The sequence below is a fragment of the Podarcis liolepis genome (assembly GCF_965112155.1).
Source record: "Podarcis liolepis genome assembly, chromosome: 17".
NCBI classification, from domain to species: Eukaryota; Metazoa; Chordata; class Lepidosauria; order Squamata; family Lacertidae; genus Podarcis; species Podarcis liolepis.
In genome coordinates this window covers 41,444,375-41,463,086 of record NC_139571.1, presented here as the reverse complement: position 1 = coordinate 41,463,086, position 18,712 = coordinate 41,444,375, and the positions used below count along the sequence as shown (strand labels likewise).

The 18,712-nt window shown below is 45.8% G+C and overlaps 1 protein-coding gene across 2 annotated transcripts in view; it reads right to left on the bottom strand.

The window, feature by feature from the left end:
* Positions 1 to 4,532: 4,532 nt before the first annotated feature.
* WARS2 (tryptophanyl tRNA synthetase 2, mitochondrial) overlaps positions 4,533 to 18,712 on the bottom strand; it is a 28,168-nt gene continuing 13,988 nt past the window's right edge. For both annotated transcript variants that reach the window (XM_083481944.1, XM_083481945.1), the window contains exons 3-6: positions 7,642 to 7,722; positions 7,360 to 7,445; positions 6,570 to 6,688; positions 4,533 to 5,244 (exon numbers count right to left, since the gene is read on the bottom strand). In XM_083481944.1, coding sequence (XP_083338070.1) covers positions 4,796 to 5,244; positions 6,570 to 6,688; positions 7,360 to 7,445; positions 7,642 to 7,722 — 735 coding nt within the window. In that variant the 3' untranslated portion in view covers positions 4,533 to 4,795. The remainder of the gene's footprint in view (positions 5,245 to 6,569; positions 6,689 to 7,359; positions 7,446 to 7,641; positions 7,723 to 18,712) is intronic.

Below are 18,712 nucleotides of genomic sequence, written 5' to 3'. Positions count from 1 at the left end.
GTTGTTGGCATCTTGCGTGTGTAGACAGACAATGGAGTGCACTTCCGAGGGTGGTCAAACCGCTGTGTTAGCAGCACCAAAGTGACCTCCCTGGGGTGCAGGCCTGGGCAGTGTGTTTGGAGGTTCTGGGCTGCCCAGACGGCAAGGCCTCTCTTTCAGCCTAGCTTATGTGGTCCAAAGGAAAGCAGAACAATGCGCTTTGACCATCTTAGCTGCAGGAGTTGCGGGAAGGGAAGTGTACATTGCGCCATCAAACCGTCTTAGGTGCTCTACTCTGGATTTGTGTAAGGTTTACTCCTTAGCCTTTCCTTCTCCTGAAGGAGAAGAATTCAGCAGAGGTTTAGGTTCAGAGTACTCCTTCTCCTAGATGGGCTACCTTCCCAGGTGAATGAGCCCTATCTGCTCCTCTCTTCCCTCTACAGTACATGCAGAAACTGCCACCTTGACTGTTGGACCCACTATTGGGTCTCGTCTACTCAATTTGCCAGAGCCTGTCTTCACATGCAGGGTGTCAGGCTGCTGCCAGCGACTCCCGGCTGGTTGCCCAGGAATGTAAAAGACAAGGAACAGTTTCTTACCATCCACTTTTTATTCAGTATTTACAGAGGCTATAGAACCCAGCCTCTTGGATGATGGCGTTGTCCTGAGCGAATCTCCACCCCACTTCCCCTTCCACTTCCTCATTTGTCATCCTCATCGCCTCCTCTCTACAGGTGCTGCTATGTGCCCTCTGTCTTTGATCTCTTTGCTCTCCTACTTTCAAGGCTCGCCGGGTTCAGGGTGGTTTCTGGAATGCTTTCTAAAGACAGTGTCCCTCAGTTGTCGCCCTTCTCATGCTTCCTCCCTCTCTCCCATTATTTCCCAACTTTTTCCCTCATCTGCCCCTGAGCTGTGACCTCCCTCAAACCCCTGTTGTAAATCTTAACTGTCCTGTTCTTCCTCCTCCCTGGAAGGGTCAAGCTGGGGAGGTGGTCTTCACCATTCCTCCTCTGCCGAGTCCAACACAGGGGAAGTCTCTCATTCACCAAGGGTTTGAGCTAAGGTTACCAGATTTTTTTCAATGAATCTGGGGAAACTTGTCAACTTCAATGGGGACTGGTTTGCAAATCCGGGGACTGTCCCCGGGAAACGGGGACGTCTGGTAACCTTAGTTTGAGTCCCACCTGGTTTAGCCGGCCAGCCAAAGTCGTTTGACAGCTTCTAGGAGCCACAGGTGAGAGCTGAGTGCAAGGTGGAGACCAAATGTGGACAAACTACCCCAGAAGGAGCACAGCATATCCCCCACCAGAGGTACCACCCCTCCCCTAACTCCCCCCTACACCCCAGAGAGCTTACCTACCCACACAAAAAATGAACACAAAACTGGCTGGAGGTTGCAGGGCTTCCATCCCCACACAATGACTACCAAGAGAAGCAGCCTTCTTGCTATAGGGAGTGTGTTATGATTTCATGGAAACACAGAACCTGACAGTAGATCCAGAATTCCAGAAAACCTCAGCTATCATTAAAAAAAAAAAAAAGGAAACAGGGAGAGAACTTTCTAGCTCAAACATATGCTTGACAGTTAGGCAGGTGCTGAGCCTGCTGGTATCTCAGAAGCCAGAAAGACAGGATGGTGGGGTAAGACAGAAATGAATAGAATCCCGACATCTGTGACGGAGCTGAAGTGTTCTTACCCCTGCCATGACTAGCAGAAGTAAAGTTGTGCAAAGTTAGATAACTGGGTCCTCTAAGAGACAATTTTTAATTGTTATATGATTTAAAGAGGGTTGCAAAATTTCTTTCTTTTTTCTTGGTGCAGAAGGATTCTCTGAGCGTAGATTCCCCCGCTCTTTTGACACTGCAACGTACTCTGTGCCAATGTGGTGGGATGGCACTGTGGTGGGCAAGGGGAGGCTATGGTGACAGCACACTGCAGTGTGTGTTCGGCAGCTGTCCAGTTTTGCAGGAAAGCCAGGAGAGGCGAGCTGAGCAATTCAGACAAGTGGAAGTCCCCCACCCTGGAGTTTGTGCTGTGGATTACTAGACATTGCTATTTTTTAAAAAAATCAACAATAAATGTTTCCTTCAGTCTTGCATACAATTCATTATTTATCTCAATAGTTTTACTCTCCCCTCTTCCGAAGTTTTAAACAGAATACAGCATTTGCTCTTCCCGATTCTGAATAAATTCATTCTACGTCAGTGCATTATTCTCCCACCAAGCCAGCTTGGCTTGTCCATCTTTCTTATTGCTTCAAAGAGAGCCAGGCAGATGCTTCCACAACCTCCATAGTGATTTTATGTGTACAGAAGAGCCTTTGGTTGCAATATGGAATCTGGCACGAGCAGAGTAGAGCAGCCTCTCAAAAGCCACCACTTTTATCCTCCTCTTGCCCAGTGGGGAAGCATCACATTGAGCATTGCAGACAAGGCATTAGGCCTATTCCTTCTGCAACCTGTGTACAATAACCATCGTCCTTCAACACTGGCCTTGTTGTCTGGAACTCATGGGACTGATTCACCCAAATATTTGGAGGGCACCAGGTTGAGAAAAGGGGCCTTAAGGCACCCAGCAGCCCACTCTTCCTACAGGCTCCTAGCATGTAGCGGCTCATAAGGTAAAGGTACCCCTGACCATTAGGTCCAGTCGCGGTCAACTCTGGGGTTGCGCGCTCATCTCGCTCTATAGGCCGAGGGCTGCAGACAGCTTCCGGGTCATAGAATCATAGAGTTGGAAGAGACCACAAGGGCCATCGAGTCCAACCCCCTGCCAAGCAGGAAACACCATCAGAGCACTCCTGACATATGGTTGTCAAGCCTCTGCTTAAAGACCTCCAAAGAAGGAGACTCCACCACACTCCTTGGCAGCAAATTCCACTGTCCAACAGCTCTTACTGTCAGGAAGTTTTTTAGTCATGTGGCCAGAATGACTAAGCCACTTCTGGCGAACCAGAGCAGCACATGGAAACGCCATTTACCTTCCCACTGGAGCGGTACCTATTTATCTACTTGCACTTTGACATGCTTTCGAAATGCTAGGTTGGCAGGAGCTGGGACAGAGCAACAGGAGCTCACCGCATTGCGGGGATTCGAACCGCCGACCTTCTGATCGGCAAAGCCCTAGGCTCTGTGGTTTAGACCACAGCGGTAGCGGCTCATAGGAGAAGCAAAACCACATCTCAAGGCTGCGCAAAAACCAGGCTGCTGGAGACTCTGGAGCAAGGCTTGAAGGGTGAGATGCATCCTGCTCCGGCCAGCACCTGAGTGAGGAGGTGCCTCTGGTGGAGAAAGGGTGGCTGCTGTTTTGGGTTCTTCCGAGAGGCCACAGCTTCTCCTACCTGTCCCTTCCCCTACTGCTTCCATTTGTCCTACAGTCATGAGCAGGACTCTACATTTTACCCACCTACATTAGAGTAGGATGGGAGCAGACAGATAGACGAGCCAACAGAGGGAGAAGCTGTGGCAACTTCATTTCTCATTTTCTCTGGGTCTTCGAGGGCGCTCACACATCCTCCAGATTGTCACCCGGCACTGCTAAATGAGAGGATCTGAGTGCAAAGGGTAGAGAAGGTTGATGGTGCCACATGTGAACTCAGTAAACACTACACTTTTCTGGGACCGTGGTCTTTTGCCCATATGTTCTGTCCTGCTTGGGAACAACTTTGTTACGTGTGAAAACACAGCAACAAGCCAGTGACTCTGCTGCCAGGCTAGATCATCTCTCCCTTGCACTGGATAAACTGCTTTTCAACTAAAGTCACAAACACAACCTGGAAAGATGCAGGAATTCAGTTGGTGAGCAGTTTACGGAGTGCAAAAATCCAAGCTTATGTACATTTGGTACTGATACAGAAGTACAAAAAATGTGCCCGCTATTTCCGTTGAGGGCACACACGTGAAACTTCAACCTTCCCTTATCAAACATGCCAAAGCCTGGAGCCGATCCTTTCCTAGTGTATTTTGGGATGGGAGGAGTGTATTTTGTGTACATAGGGATGAATGGCATTTCCTCCATCGATGCATCTTGTAACGCAGAGATGGAATGCATTTTGTACCCACCTATCTATACGAAGGTCAGCGGTTCAAATCCCCACGACGGAGTGAGCTCCTGTTGCTCGGTCCCTGCTCCTGCCAACCTAGCAGTTCGAAAGCACATCAAAGTGCAAGTAGATAAATAGGTACTGCTCCGGCAGGAAGGGAAACGGTGTTTCCGTGCGCTGCTCTGGTTCACCAGAAGCGGCTCAGTCATGCGAGATGAGCGCCGCAACCCCAGAGTCAGCCGCGACTGGACCTAATGGTCAGGGGTCCATTTACCTTTATCTATACTTGAGTAGAAAATGTAATGTGAGAAAATATCTTAAGACTGCCAGAGGGACCAGCCAGAGCCAGTGGTAGGGATAACACTGGTCCCACAGACACTCTGATCAACAGTGTTCAGGTTCACAGAGGAATTACTGAGCAGTCTATACAGGCTTTGGCTGGGCATGTACCAAAGGCTGAAATTTGCACAGGTCCCTTCCAGAAAACAAACAGGTCACAGAAAAGCTGCATTTCTCATGCAGAAAGGATTCGGTTTTTTTCATCAGCTCAAATCTTTTTTTGGGCAGAGCCAGTGAGAAAAGCATTCTTTAGCTCGGATGTCTGCTTATTTGGCTCTTTGCGATTTCCAAGCCAGGTCCATTTAATGTCCCTGAGGTAATTATTCGGCTACTCGTGGATCCAAAAACACAAAGGACCTCTAGTAAGACAGAGGAGTCAAGGTAACCAAGGCTGAACTCAGATTATGAAAGGCACGAGCTGCTTTTCCTTGAGGTTAATGCAATCCCACCAGTCTTTTGATTTCTGAGTATACGGGGGCTGCAAGCTCTTTGGCTTTCTCTGCTCCGGTCCATAAAACCTTCTCCAGGTAAGATCTGTCTTCTTTTAGCCTGACAAATTCACTCCTGATTGGTGCAAGTTTCTCAGTGACTGCCTCCGCTACCACTGCCTTGTAGTGAGCTGTATCAAGGCCAGTACTCTGACGTACCACCTCCTCCGTGCTGAGTCCTGTTATAGCAGAGTGAATAGCGACCAGGTTGGAGACCCCAGGGCGGTGAGCAGGGTCATAGGTCACCTCAGAGGTGCAGTCTGTGACAGCCTTACGAAATTTCAGCATTATCTCCTCGGGGCTGTCTGTTATGTTCACCGTGGCTAACTTCTGAGGGTCTGATTTGGACATCTTGGATGTGGGATCTCTGAGTGACTTGATCTTCTTTGATTCGGCTAAAATCAAGAGAAAATGCAATTACAGAAGAGAGCTCTGCAATAGAGTGACTACGAGGCTAGGCGACATATCGGGAAGTCCCGGGTTCTAATCTCATAGAATCATAGAGTTGGAAGAGACCACAAGGGCCATCGAGTCCAACCCCCTGCCAAGCAGGAAACACCATCAGAGCACTCCTGACATATGGTTGTCAAGCCTCTGCTTAAAGACCTCCAAAGTAGGAGACTCCATCACACTCCTTGGCAGCAAATTCCACTGTCGAACAGCTCTTACTGTCAGGAAGTTCTTCCTAATGTTTAGGTGGAATCTTCTTTCTTGTAGTTTGGATCAAATTGCTCCGTGTCCGCTTCTCTGGAGCAGCAGAAAACAACTTTTCTCCCTCCTCTATGTGACATCCTTTTATATATTTGAACATGGCTATCATATCACCCCTTAACCTCCTCTTCTCCAGGCTAAACATGCCCAGCTCCCTTAGCCGGTCCTCATAAGGCATCGTTTCCAGGCCTTTGACCATTTTGGTTGCCCTCCTCTGGACACGTTCCAGTTTGTCAGTGTCCTTCTCAACTCTGCTATGGTTCACTAGGTGGTCTCAGACAAGCCGCTCTCTCTAAGCCTCAGCCTTTCACCTCCAATCTGCCTTATAGGGATAATACTATGATACAAACAGCTCAGGTTTGTGGGTTCGAGCCCCACAGAAGTGAGCCTTCCCTAGAACAAAGTATCAAGCCAACCAGCCTCCTCCTTCCCTACAGAAAACTGTCTTATTAGGCATCCCTGTTTTTACATATGAAAGCCCATTTTCTTAAGAGTGTCTGGAAGATGCTACGGGCACAGTGAAATGCATAATACAGTCGTACCTTGGTTGACGGATGCCTTGTGAGTCTAATGTTTTGGCTCCCTAACACCGCAAACCCAGAAGTGAGTATTCCGGTTTGTGAACATTCTTTGGAACCTAAACGTCCGACACGGCTTCCGATTAGCTGCAGGAGCTTCCTGAAGCCAATCAGAAGCCGCACCTTGGTTTCCAAACATTTTGGAAGTCGAACAGATTCCGTTTGACTTCCGAGGTACGACTGTATTCTAGAGGACTGCTGAAAAGGATAGGAAAAAAAGGTCGGGGCAACACCTAGTACTGGAACAGCAAAGATGAAACACATGCCATACTTTTTCAAAAGCTGCATTTGACAGCCCCTGTTTCCCTTTGTATTCCTTTACCTTGGCACCTGGCTATCCCCGCTCTTCTCTTTCTTCTGCAAAAGCTCCCCAAGCCAATTCACTTTACTCAACAGGCAGTCATTTGTGATAGGTTTTGTACTGTACTCACTTAGAATGGCTGTGGGCACTGGAAAGAATTCTCCATATTTTTTGTTGAAGCGTCGGGCTGTATCCTGGGTCAGCTCCAAGTGCAGGACTTGATCTTCTCCAACAGGAACATGGGTTGACCTTCCAACAGAAACAGAAAAATAGAAATGTTTTGTGGGAGAGAGAGATGGTTCACATCTGCTCACTCAAACTGAGTCAGAAAAAAACACAACACCATAGTTGAAGTAAACCGCTAGATTTAGCAGGTTATTCATGGATTGTCAATGACAGATTAGCTACAATCATAATGTGCACCAGATAACCTGTCAGTTAGAAAGGGCCACTGATTCACTACAGAATGAAAGGACAATCTCACCACAACTAGGTTGCTCAAAAGCCACCCACTCCTGAAGTACAGTGGTGCCTCGCAAGACGAAAAGAATCCGTTCTGTGATTCTCTTCGTCTAGCGGTTTTTTCGTCTTGCGAAGCAAGCCCATTGACAGATTAGCGGATTAGCGACTTTTAGCGGCTTATCTGCTGATCGGATCAGCTGATAAGCGGCTTAGCAGTTTAGAAAAAGGGGGGAAGGAAAAAAACCCCGCAGGAACTCGCAAGGCATTGTTGTCTTGCGAAGCAAGCCCATAGGAGATTCGTTTTGCGAAGCACCTCCAAAACGGAAAACCCTTTCGTCTAGCGAGTTTTCCGTCTTGCGAGGCATTCTTCTTGCGGGGCACCACTGTATTCAGTCCCCTTGGTTATATCACAGTGGCCTTCATTTACAAGTTATGGAGCTGTGCATTCTGACGCTTACTTGTAGAGGAGAATATCTGCGGCTTGAAGAACAGGATAGGTGAACAGACCAACTGTTCCTTCATTCATTTGGCTGGCATTCTTCACCTATTTATGTGAAGAAAAAGAAGACACATAAAGGCTTAATACCTTTATTTTTTATTTGAGGACAGCTACAATGAGCACAAAAGATGGCAGAAGCCAGGCAATGACAAGGGCAGGCCTAAAGGCTTCACCTATGTAACAGCTGAACAGGGATAGCCCACCTGCCAACTAAGCTAAGAGAGGCTCACAGAAACCTCACCTTCCATTGTGGAAAGTGCTGCAGGCGTGGCATGCTTGTGAGACATCCCAGAATCCAGGCGAGCTCTGCATGCTCAGGCACCTGAAACAAATCAGAAAGGCAATTAATTAGGTGCAAAGGGTTTTCACAAAAGCACAGCCCCAGTAGCAGCCCCCACTTTCAAACAAAGACAGCATGTTTATGAACATATAGAGCTGTCTTTTTATGATAATGTCATGGACTGGTTGGGTGAGGAATGATGGGAGGAACCAGCAGGTGAACCAGGAAGGGAAGAAGGCTTAGACCTTGGGGAGTGGTGGTGGGGAACGATGAATGGTCAAAGGGAAAAGACTGGGAATAGGAGGTGTCAGAAGTTGAACAGGTAATAGGGCTTAGTGAGCGGGGAGAGTCTGTGGCAGAGAGCGGTCCAGAATCAGAGGCAGAAGCTGAAGCAGTAGAATGGAATGAGGGAGGCCAAGAGGCAGAGATGAGACAGGCTGGCAAAGAGTCATGGGTGTCTCCCCCTCCAGCGGCAACAAGCTGCCCTCCCCACATCTCCCAGAACCAGAAGAGGCAAGAAATGGATGGAGGAGAGGTTGGCTTTATGCAGGCGCAGTCTCTGATTGCTTGGAAAAAGCTGTGGTGAAGAGGTGGTGAAAGAGTTAACTCCATCCTTGAACTGTGTGATCTGTCACTCCTGTGACAAATAACCAGTTTGCTTGTGTTGGACCATCAACTACACTTACTGCAAACCAGGAAGTGGAAGAGGGAATGAGCATGCACAGATCTACAGCTTGTTCAGCACTCAAACCCTGCTCAATGTGTGACATCTGAATCAAACCCTTCATCCATTTAGCCCAATGCTGTTTACTCAGACCAGGAGCAGTTCTCCAACATCTTAAGCAGGTGTACTTCCCAAGGATACTACCTGTTTTGATCTGGAGGTGCCAGGGGCTGACTGGGAGACTTACCCTTCCCATAAGTAGCATAAAGGTAAGGTAAAGGGACCCCTGACCATTAGATCCAGTTGTGACCGACTCTGGGGTTGCGGCGCTCATCTCGCTTTATTGGCCGAGGGAGCTGGCGTACAGCTTCCGGGTCATGTGGCCAGCATGACTACGCCACTTCTGGTGAACCAGAGCAGGGCATGGAAATGCCGTTTACCTTCCCGCCAGAGCGGTACCTATTTATCTACTTGCACTTTGACGTGCTTTTGAACTGCTAGATTGGCAGGAGCAGGGACCAAGCAACGGGAGCTCACCCAGTCGCGGAGATTCGAACCGCCGACCTTCAGATCGGCAAAGCCCTAGGCTCTGTGGTTTAACCCACAGCACCATCCCTATAAGTAGCTTATAAGCTATTAAAAATAAGGTCGTTTGAAGCACCACACTAAAGTTATTATACAACTACTTCTGTACAGACCTGTGCTAAGAAGATCCATGGGGGATAAGAGCTGGTGAGAATGACACATCCGCTTTCTTTTGAGAGCCAGTGTGGTGTAGTGGTTAAGAGCGGTAGTCTCGTAATCTGGTGAACCGGGTTCGCGTCTCTGCTCCTCCACATGCAGCTGCTGGGTGACATTGGGCTAGTCACACTTCTCTGAAGTCTCTCAGCCCCACTCACCTCACAGAGTGTTTGTTGTGGGGGAGGAAGGGAAAGGAGAATGTTAGCCGCTTTGAGACTCCTTAGGGTAGTGATAAAGCGGGATATCAAATCCAAACTCCTCTTCTTCTTTCACTTCCAGGCCAAATGAAGCATGGGGTTGTTGCAGCAGCACACTGAGGGTGTGAATGAATCAGGTTTCTGACACAATAGACAGCGTGGAAAAGGAAGGAAGACAAAGAAAATGGGGCTCTCATACACTTTAGGAACGAAGTGGGGCTCTCAACATGAGCACATGGAGAAGACAAAGAGCAAGTGTCTCCCCATATGTGGTGGACTTGTAAAAGAGTATCGGGAAATGATCCATAATGAATTGGGGGGAAATGTTTAAACGTACTTTCAAAAAAAAACCCCAGAGTCCTTTCTGTTGGGGATAATCCAGACTGAAATTCCCAGGTGTCAAAAAAATAGGTTATTTATGTATGCTACTACTGCGGCTCGTGTTTGGTTAGCCCCAAAATGGAAAACAAGCGAGGTCCCAACCAAAGAAGAATGGCAACTTAAGTTGACAGAATACGCACAACTCACAGACTGAACATCTAGAATAAGAGAACAAGAAGAACATATGTTTAAAGAAGGTTGGAAAACGTTTATTGAATATACGGGAAATAATTGTGTACAGCTGAAAACGCTACCAGCATTAAGATAATGCTGGGGGTTGGACTCGATGGCCCTTGTGGTCTCTTCCAACTCTATGATTCTATAATAACAGTGTAAATAAGTTTTGATGGATGCAATAATGAAATACTGTATAGTTTTTGTAAAACATGCATGGATTTATGATATGTAAAATGAACCATGGAAAGAGAAGAAGAAAAGTCATTGATATCTTAAGGATGTAAAATGAATATTTTAAATTGTAAAACATAAAATTTAATTAAAAAATTACAGAGAAAGAGAGTGTAAGTAAGTGTCTCCCATACACACTCTTTTTCCTGTTGGTTGGGATCCTTTCCAGCCCTACAATTCTATGATTCTATGCAGTGGCCCTCACTAGAGACAGTCAAATGTCTTGCATTTTCTCCAGGGCAGCCCAGTGCTTCAAAATTTTAGAGCCAAGAAATCTACTACACAGTGAAAGCGAGAGGCGGAGGATAAACTCCTGCCTTGAAAGCCCAGTTCCTTAATTCTCAGTCATTGTCTGACTCATAATTGTACAAAGGCCTCCATCTCTTTACCCTAAGGAACAGGCAAAGCATATTTTCTCAGCTTGAAGAGGAACTGTGAAATTGCATTTTAGCCCACCAGTTAACCAGAAGGCTGATCTCAAATGCAACAGGTCCAAATATGGTTGGAACAACTGCATCATTCTCTCTCTCTCTCTCTCTCTCTCTCTCTCTCAGAACACACACAATGCATTAGGTAATGCTAACATTAACACATTGTAGAAGGACAGCGCATCACTTGTGGATGGCTGGTCCACGCGAAATATAGAACTCAAACTGGAGCAGTTTATCACTTCATCCTAGAAAACGTGAAGGGGTTGGGAGAGGCCAAGTGAATGGATGTTTCACACTTATTAAGGAACAGACAGTAGTACTGGAGACCGACTATACTTAAAAAACAGCTGAAGACTGTGCCTCTGGTGTGCACACCACACACCCATTCAATGCCCTATTTGTCCATAGATTCTGCAGGTTTTTGTTAGCGCTTCAAATATTGGCAAAGCCAGAACAACAGTGGCGCAGTGGGGCTTTTCTTGACCACCTTCAATTCTCTCTAAAAGAACTGTTGGTTTCCAGCATGTGATGCTAAAGAAGGAAAGAAAAGCTAAGAGATTCTGTGCTTGACTTGGGGGAGGAGGAAGCGAACTTCAAATGATTCTATTATAGCAAAAGTACCTTTACACTTTTCTCCAGGGTAGATTTGATTTAAATCAAGTTGATTTAAATCACTAGTCAGTAAGACTTGATTAATTTTTATTTATTTTTTACAGAAAGACTCATTCTTGCTGGTATAATCTTAATATTTACAATCAGATGAAGGTTTTGTTTTTGGAATAATAAATTTTCAGAGTAGTTTTTACAGTTATATCAAAAATTACTGATTTGGTTATACTATTAGAAATACAGAGACAGATAATTATGAAATTATTGTGAGGTTCTTTTCAGAGTGAGTTCTTTTCTTTTACACTAATGTCTCACAACAAATGAAACTGATCTGCAAAAAACACAACTCTCTCTCTCTCTCTCTATATATATATATATAATGAGTGGCTAACCTTTTTTGGGCCAAGGAGTGCATTGCCCTCTGGGACTACATGCCACTGGTTTCTGTTGAAAGAGTGGGTGTGGCCACCCATCCCATACTGCCTATCACCATCACTGAGAACCATTGAGGTCCAACTAAAAGTGCTCAGGAAGCAGTACTATAATCATCTGAATTGTTTCCCGAGGGTTGGAGCTGGCCGAGCACTCGGGGAACGCCAGAGAAGAACTGAGAGCTCCTTACTGTTTTCTGAGTCCTTCTAACTGCTTTTTCAGGAAGCAGAACCACCAATGCCCCTTTAGCAAGCTGTTGGGGGTTGGCAGACCTTTCAAAAAGGCTTGGCGAGCCAGATTATGCCCACAGTGGCTGGCAGGTTGCAGGTCCCTGGCACAGACCATCAAAGGAAGAGCAACAAAAGACACAATTTATAGGGTCATGCAACAATCACCACTCTGGCATGACAGCATCAGTTTACATTAAAGCCCCTCTAATTTTAATCCATCAGCCAAATAAACACAGCCGTGTTAAGGGATAATAATAGACTTACTTTCCCCACTGATAAGACACTTGATTTAATAAGGATTTTAATGACTTCCATTCTTGGTGGTTTCTTATATTAAATGAGAACTCTCCAGGCAGAAGACATAACAATTCCTAATCAGACCTACTGACTGCACCCCACCCCAAGCAATTTATTTATTTAGGGCAATCCTATCCACGCTTTCTTCTATCGCAGAATTTAAGGCAACAGACATGGAGCTCCAAGGTGGTCCCTCATCCAGATACTGACCAGACCCACACCTGCTTAGCTTCATCTGTGAATGCAAATGGTTCCCTTGAAATGTGGTGGACTGTAACTCACACCATCTCTGGCCATTAGCCCTGCATGCTGGCGCTGGTGGGAGCTGTAGTACACAATGTTTAGAGGGTGCCACACTCTCTGCCTTTGCACCAAAGGTTGCACAGGATTTCACAAGTTAAAAGAGTGAGGAAGAGCTGCTGAGCTGGAAGTTGAGGCATAAAGCTATGGCTGTTCAAACGCCAAAAGAAGAAGAAGAAGAAGAAGAAGAAGAAGAAGAAGAAGAGGAGGAGGAGGAGGAGGAGGAGGAGGAGGAGGAGGAGGAGGAGGAGGAGGAGGAGTTTGGATTTGATATCCCGCTTTATTACTACCCTGAGGAGTCTCAAAGCGGCTAACATTCTCCTTTCCCTTCCTCCCCCACAACAAACACTCTGTGAGGTGAGTGGGGCTGAGAGACTTCAGAGAAGTGTGACTGGCCCAAGGTCACCCAGCAGCTGCATTTGGAGGAGCGGGGAAGTGAACCCGGTCCACCAGATTACAAGTCCACCGCTCTTAACCACTACACCACACTGGCTCTCTAAAATCAACACTCAAAATGTCCAGAACTGACTGATAGCACCTTCTGAAAATGACCATCTTAGGGAAGGCAAATACTGTGCAAGTTTATAATACAAACACAACACGCATGCTATCACCACCAAAGAAAACTAAGTGAACGAGAGAAAATCTCTACCTCTGTCAAGAACAATTTTCTGTATACAATCTCAAAATGTTCTATGTTTTTCTTCGCTCCAGAAGAAAAAGTTTTTTAAAATTGAAATTGTTCGCCGGAAGATAAAGTATTGCTGAGTTATTTTTAATGGGACCAGAAATCAACATGGTTGACAAAGACTTCGTTTTAGGGAACCCTACAAACCAGACATTCCCTCCCACCTCCCTTTCCCCTTGCTAGCACAGCCAGAGTTTGCAGTTAATCATGACATGGTGAATTACCGTATTTTTTGCCCCATAGGACACACTTTTTCCCCTCCAAAAATGAAGGGGAAATGTGTGTGCGACCTATGGGGCGAATGCAGGCTTTCGCTGAAGCCTGGAGAGCGAGAGGCATTGGTGCGCACCGACCCCTCTCACTCTCCAGGCTTCAGGAAGCTATCCGTAAGCCTTGCAAGCCTGGTGGGAGTTCCCGCGGGCTCACAAGGCTTGCGGGCAGCAGCCTGCAGCCCCCGCGAGTGTCCGCAAGTCTTGCGCGCCCGGCAGGAGGTCCTGCCGAGCGCGCGAGGCTTGGGGCGGCAGCCTGTCGCCCGAAGCACGGGGAGCCCTCTGGAGGGTGCCCCGTGCTTCGGGCAGGTGAGTGCAAGGCTTGGGGCGGCAGCCGGTGGGGGGGCGGAAATAATTTTTTTTTATTCATTCCCCCCCCAAAAAAAAATGAGGTGCGTCCTATGGGCCGGTGCGCCCTATAGGACGAAAAATACGGTATATGCCCCCCAAACCAGAATCAGAAACCCGTTTCATTTGCTGATTTGAACACCAGAACAAAATGCAGCTAGTATAAGGCCCAGAAACAGAGGGGCTGGTAATAAAAGGGAGGAGAGGGGGGTCGTTTGCATTGTGCTATTGGCATGTGATGGTGATGGAAGCAGCAAAGGCATATCTTTCAGGGGAAACCTTTTTACTTCCACATGACAGGACAAGTACTTAATGCACATTAACCCATGACTCTTGTAGATTAGTGGTCTAATGGGCTTTCCTGAAACCAGGACTCTATTTCAAACTTGGCAACTGTTCACTGCACGTTGCAATCAGCACTAATGATTTCCACTTTCCTCTGCCTAGAAGATCTTCTTCTCTTTAGCACATCCTTTACCATAACGTAGAAGATATCTACAGCCAAGAATTCACTAATCCTCAACCAGCAACAGCCAGATGTTTTCATAGTGGTCAGAAGGATGGCAAAACCAACACCCCTGGGAATTAAATGCTAAAGTATTGTCCAGGTTGCATATGGAATGAAAAGTGGTTGATTTTCTTTTGTTTGAATCACACACTTTGCCAGTTTCCACAATGACAAATCCTAGACAACGACTGCAATTCTATGCACAGAGACTAGAATCATAGAATAGAATCATAGAATCATAGAGTTGGAAGAGACCACAAGGGCCATCGAGTCCAACCCCCTGCCAAGCAGGAAACACCATCAGAGCACTCCTGACATATGGTTGTCAAGCCTCTGCTTAAAGACCTCCAAAGTAGGAGACTCCACCACACTCCTTGGCAGCAAATTCCACTGTCAAACAGCTCTTATTGTCAGGAAGTTCCTCCTAATGTTTAGGTGGAATCTTCTTTCTTGTAGTTTGGATCCATTGCTCCGTGTCCGCTTCTCTGGAGCAGCAGAAAACAACCTTTCTCCCTCCTCTATGTGACATCCTTTTATATATTTGAACATGGCTATCATGTCACCCCTTAACCTCCTCTTCTCCAGGCTAAACATGCCCAGCTCCCTTAGCCGTTCCTCATAAGGCATCGTTTCCAGGCCTTTGACCATTTTGGTTGCCCTCCTCTGGACACGTTCCAGTTTGTCAGTGTCCTTCTTGACTAAATCCCATTATACTCAGCAGGACTTACTTCTGAGTAGTCTTGCCCGGGACTACACTGCAAAAGGTGCTGCTAGCGGAATACCAACTAAACGAAACCTTTGCTAGAAACTTAGGCCAAGGCAGTGGCAGTGACGTAATAGGCAGCAACTCAGAACCTTGCGTGTCTCCTGATGGAAAAGCCTGTTTTCCGTATAGATATTATCTTTCTCAGAAAATGTTTCCTGCAGCATAGCTAAAAATACTTGGAAGGACATCAGCATTACAAATCCCTCTATTTATTGTTTCCCTTAGGAAGCAAGCTATGTCCATTAGCTGATTTCCCCAAAGATGTGATCATCCAATATGTTGCATCCCTAGAGCTCTTACTGGGCAAAGTTTCAATATTTTTTGCTGGGATTCAGGTGTTCCCTTCGACTCAAGGCAGTCGCAGTTGCTCTCCTCCTCTGCAGCCCTCCATCCAGCTATTCCAGAAGTCCTCAATTTTAATCTGTCAACATATTGGGGAGGAGTCTCTTGAAAGAACTCTCTTGTCTCCCTTTCCATTTACGTCCAACACTATTACATGAAACTGCCATTGCTTTATTTCTCGATGAAACAAAAGTTTACTCATTTGTGAAAAAATATTTATACAGTACACTGCTATTCATTAAAAAAAATCAGAGCAGTTCATAACAATTACACATAGCACCATACACTAAAAACCATATTAAGAAGTTAAAATCAGAAATCAGCTAACTACTGTATTGTGGAAAGAGAATTGCCTGCAAAAGCCTGACAGAAGAGAAAAGGTGATGGTGATTTGCCATGGCATATAATCAAAGGCATATACAGTTGTACCTTGGTTTTCGAACAGCTTAGTTCTCAAACGTTTTGGCTCCCGTTCGACTTTCAAGGTACGACTGTATAACCAAAACTTCTCCCCTGACAGGGTGTCTCGTATTTTAATCAATATCTTCATGTCAGTCTTAGATTCAGAGGTTTGAGAGTAATGCTTCCTGTCCTCTGCTGCTTCTTTCTGTTCGGTTGCTGTATTTTATTGTTTATTGTAATCCACCCTCGTGGTTTTTTTCCTGGCCTCATTTCTAAATAAGCAAATCAATGCACTGTGCCTTGAAAGATTTTAACATGTGTGTCTCACCCTTCCTCCAAGATGCTCAGGACAGTATACATTTTACCTCCCCACAATTCTGGCCTGAGGTCAGTCACCAAGCTTCATGTGAGTTCTCAATCTAGACTGAAGCTCAACATTCGGCCCACAGCTCTGTGTGTCAGGGACGGGCAACACTTATCCAGCCTGAGAGACACATTCCCTTGTGCCTACTTCTCGGGGGGTGGGGTGGTCTGTGCTAGTGATGGGCGGGACAAATGCAAAAGTGGGCAGGGCCACTCCCACCATGTTATTGTTGGGATACTGCCAGGGAGACAAAGGCCATCATGACCCCATGTCGATTCCGGACGATCCATCGATCTCCCGTAGATACAGTATCAGTCAATTAGCGACACGAGCTTCAGAAATAGCTTGCCACATTCCAGGGCTCGTGCAGCAGAGTTCGTACAGCGAAAGATGCACGCAGGAGAGCATATTTACAAATTTATTCAGCGTTGGTCAGAACAAAGAGAAAACATGACTGCCTGCTTCGATGTCTCAGGCACAGAGAGGAAAACGAAAGCAATGTACAAAACATAAACTTCCTGTGAACAGGAAATACGCAGACTCTGTGACTCACAAAGCCTGCTCCCTTTTAAGGTGGAACGGAAATATCCTAACAGTTATCTCACACATTCTCACATGCATTCTCCCACCTAACACACACAACGGAGACCATTCATTCCCTTACTCACAAACATCCTTACATTCCCACACAACACACATACATGCAGATTCTCACTCCCCACGCCTGCAAGAACAATTGCTGTGTGAGGGAGATTTCTGTGGAGAATGCAGCTTGCGAGGGTTAACGCTACCACAGTAGTGGAAAGCACAGTGATGCTCACCTGACCTCCCAACAGCTGAGTCGCTGCTGCTTATTGGGAAGGAGTGTGGGAGGGGCAATTTGGCAGGGAGGTCAGCATGGTGCAAACACACCAGCAGTAGCAGCAGGTTGTTTCTGCTGCAGCTGCTGCACCACTCCCAGCTCCCCGCTGCCTTGCCCCTTTCCTTACTGGTAAGCAGCAGTGACTCAGCTGCTGGGAGGCCACCACACTGTTTATCTGCTATAGTCCTCCCTCCCCAGATAATCTCCACAAAGATCGTCCTTGCCCCATGCAGCAATTACATTTGAAAACAGCCTTCTATTAGAACTAATTGCTATGGGGGGGGGAGAGCTGCAGTCCCGATTGGGAGGCCCCCAGGGCCAGCAATTCCCTGCCTCTGAAAAACAATGTAGATGGGAGATGACAGTAATAGTTAAATAGAAGGTCTTATTGCAGCTGCCGAGTGATCTCATTTATCAAGCCAACTGACTGATGGTTGATGTTCGCCAACAGGAGCAAACAAGACGACTAACATTTTCCTGATGCCTGGAATCTCTCTTTGGAAGGTGACACCCTTTACCTAGAAAGTGTGCCAATTTTGCAATTTTAATTTGGACTCAGAAAGAGGAAAACTTTGCTTCTGAGTGCCAATGCAGTGGCTCCCAAAGGACTCTCCTTATACATTTGTAAACAGGTAAATATTATGAATACATTGTTAAGTTCTAAAATAAAATAAAAGTTTTGAAACATTATGGCAATACAGTACAGTTTGGCTGATCTGTTTATTCTCTAGTGTATAACATCTTTTGGCTGAATTAGGCTAGATGTTCTCCATTTAGTAGAGTCCTTTGTGTCCCATATAAGTTAACTTTCCTTCCCTCTCTTATAGCGCAATACATTTAATATGAAATCAAATGTCGCAGGGTTTTTGTTCTGATGTATTTTAGTTGTATCCTTTATTGGTTTTATTCACGGGTGTTGGGTCAGTTCTTTAAACCATGATTATTATTTATTGCATTTATTACATTTGTACCCTATTCTTCCTCCCAGAGGAGTCCAGGGCGGTAAACATTAAAAGATTAAAGGAGACCAAGTTTTTAAAACGCATATTTAAAACATTTAAATATGGACTTTGAAAGTCATCTAATCTCCCTTGCTGTATTATACTGTATTGTTTAATTAGTGTTTTTATGGAGCAGTCAAGTAATTTCGTTGTCCCCGAAGGGGGCAATGACAATAAAGATATTATTATTATATTATTATTATTAAAAACAGTTCAAACCCATTCAATACATTTAGAACACCTAAAACCTTTTAAAAGCAATCACATACCATTCAGTTATTAATTTTGCAGCTGTTAGAAATTGTTATGGTTGTTGTAAATCCACACTAAGAACTAAGAGTGTCCAAGGAATTAAATAAACAAAACTAGCAAATGGAGAGTTATGCCAATTTGCCAATGTGCTTTCTTGTGTTTAATATCCTCTCTTCATTCATACCCTCTTCCCTCGCTCTCTCACTTTCTCATTGACATACTACTCATGCAGACAGACTCACATACTGTTCAGACATCTGATCAACACTCAATGGTACTGCTGACTTTGTTCCACTCTTTCCATTAACATCTGTCCCTAAGCTCTGGATGCCGACTTTTCAATGAAACGAAACAAAACAGTCAGAGCGCCCTTACACATCCTGTTAATTCATCAGCAACTGAGCCAATGGAGTTCTCTCACAGAAGGTCTCATTTCAAAATAGAGCTGGCAGGCTCCTCTCGCCAGTTAAGGCAGGGAGGTTTTCAAAATTCTAACCTGCATCTAGCCCAGAGCAGATCAGAAGAATCTCTATTTGCATC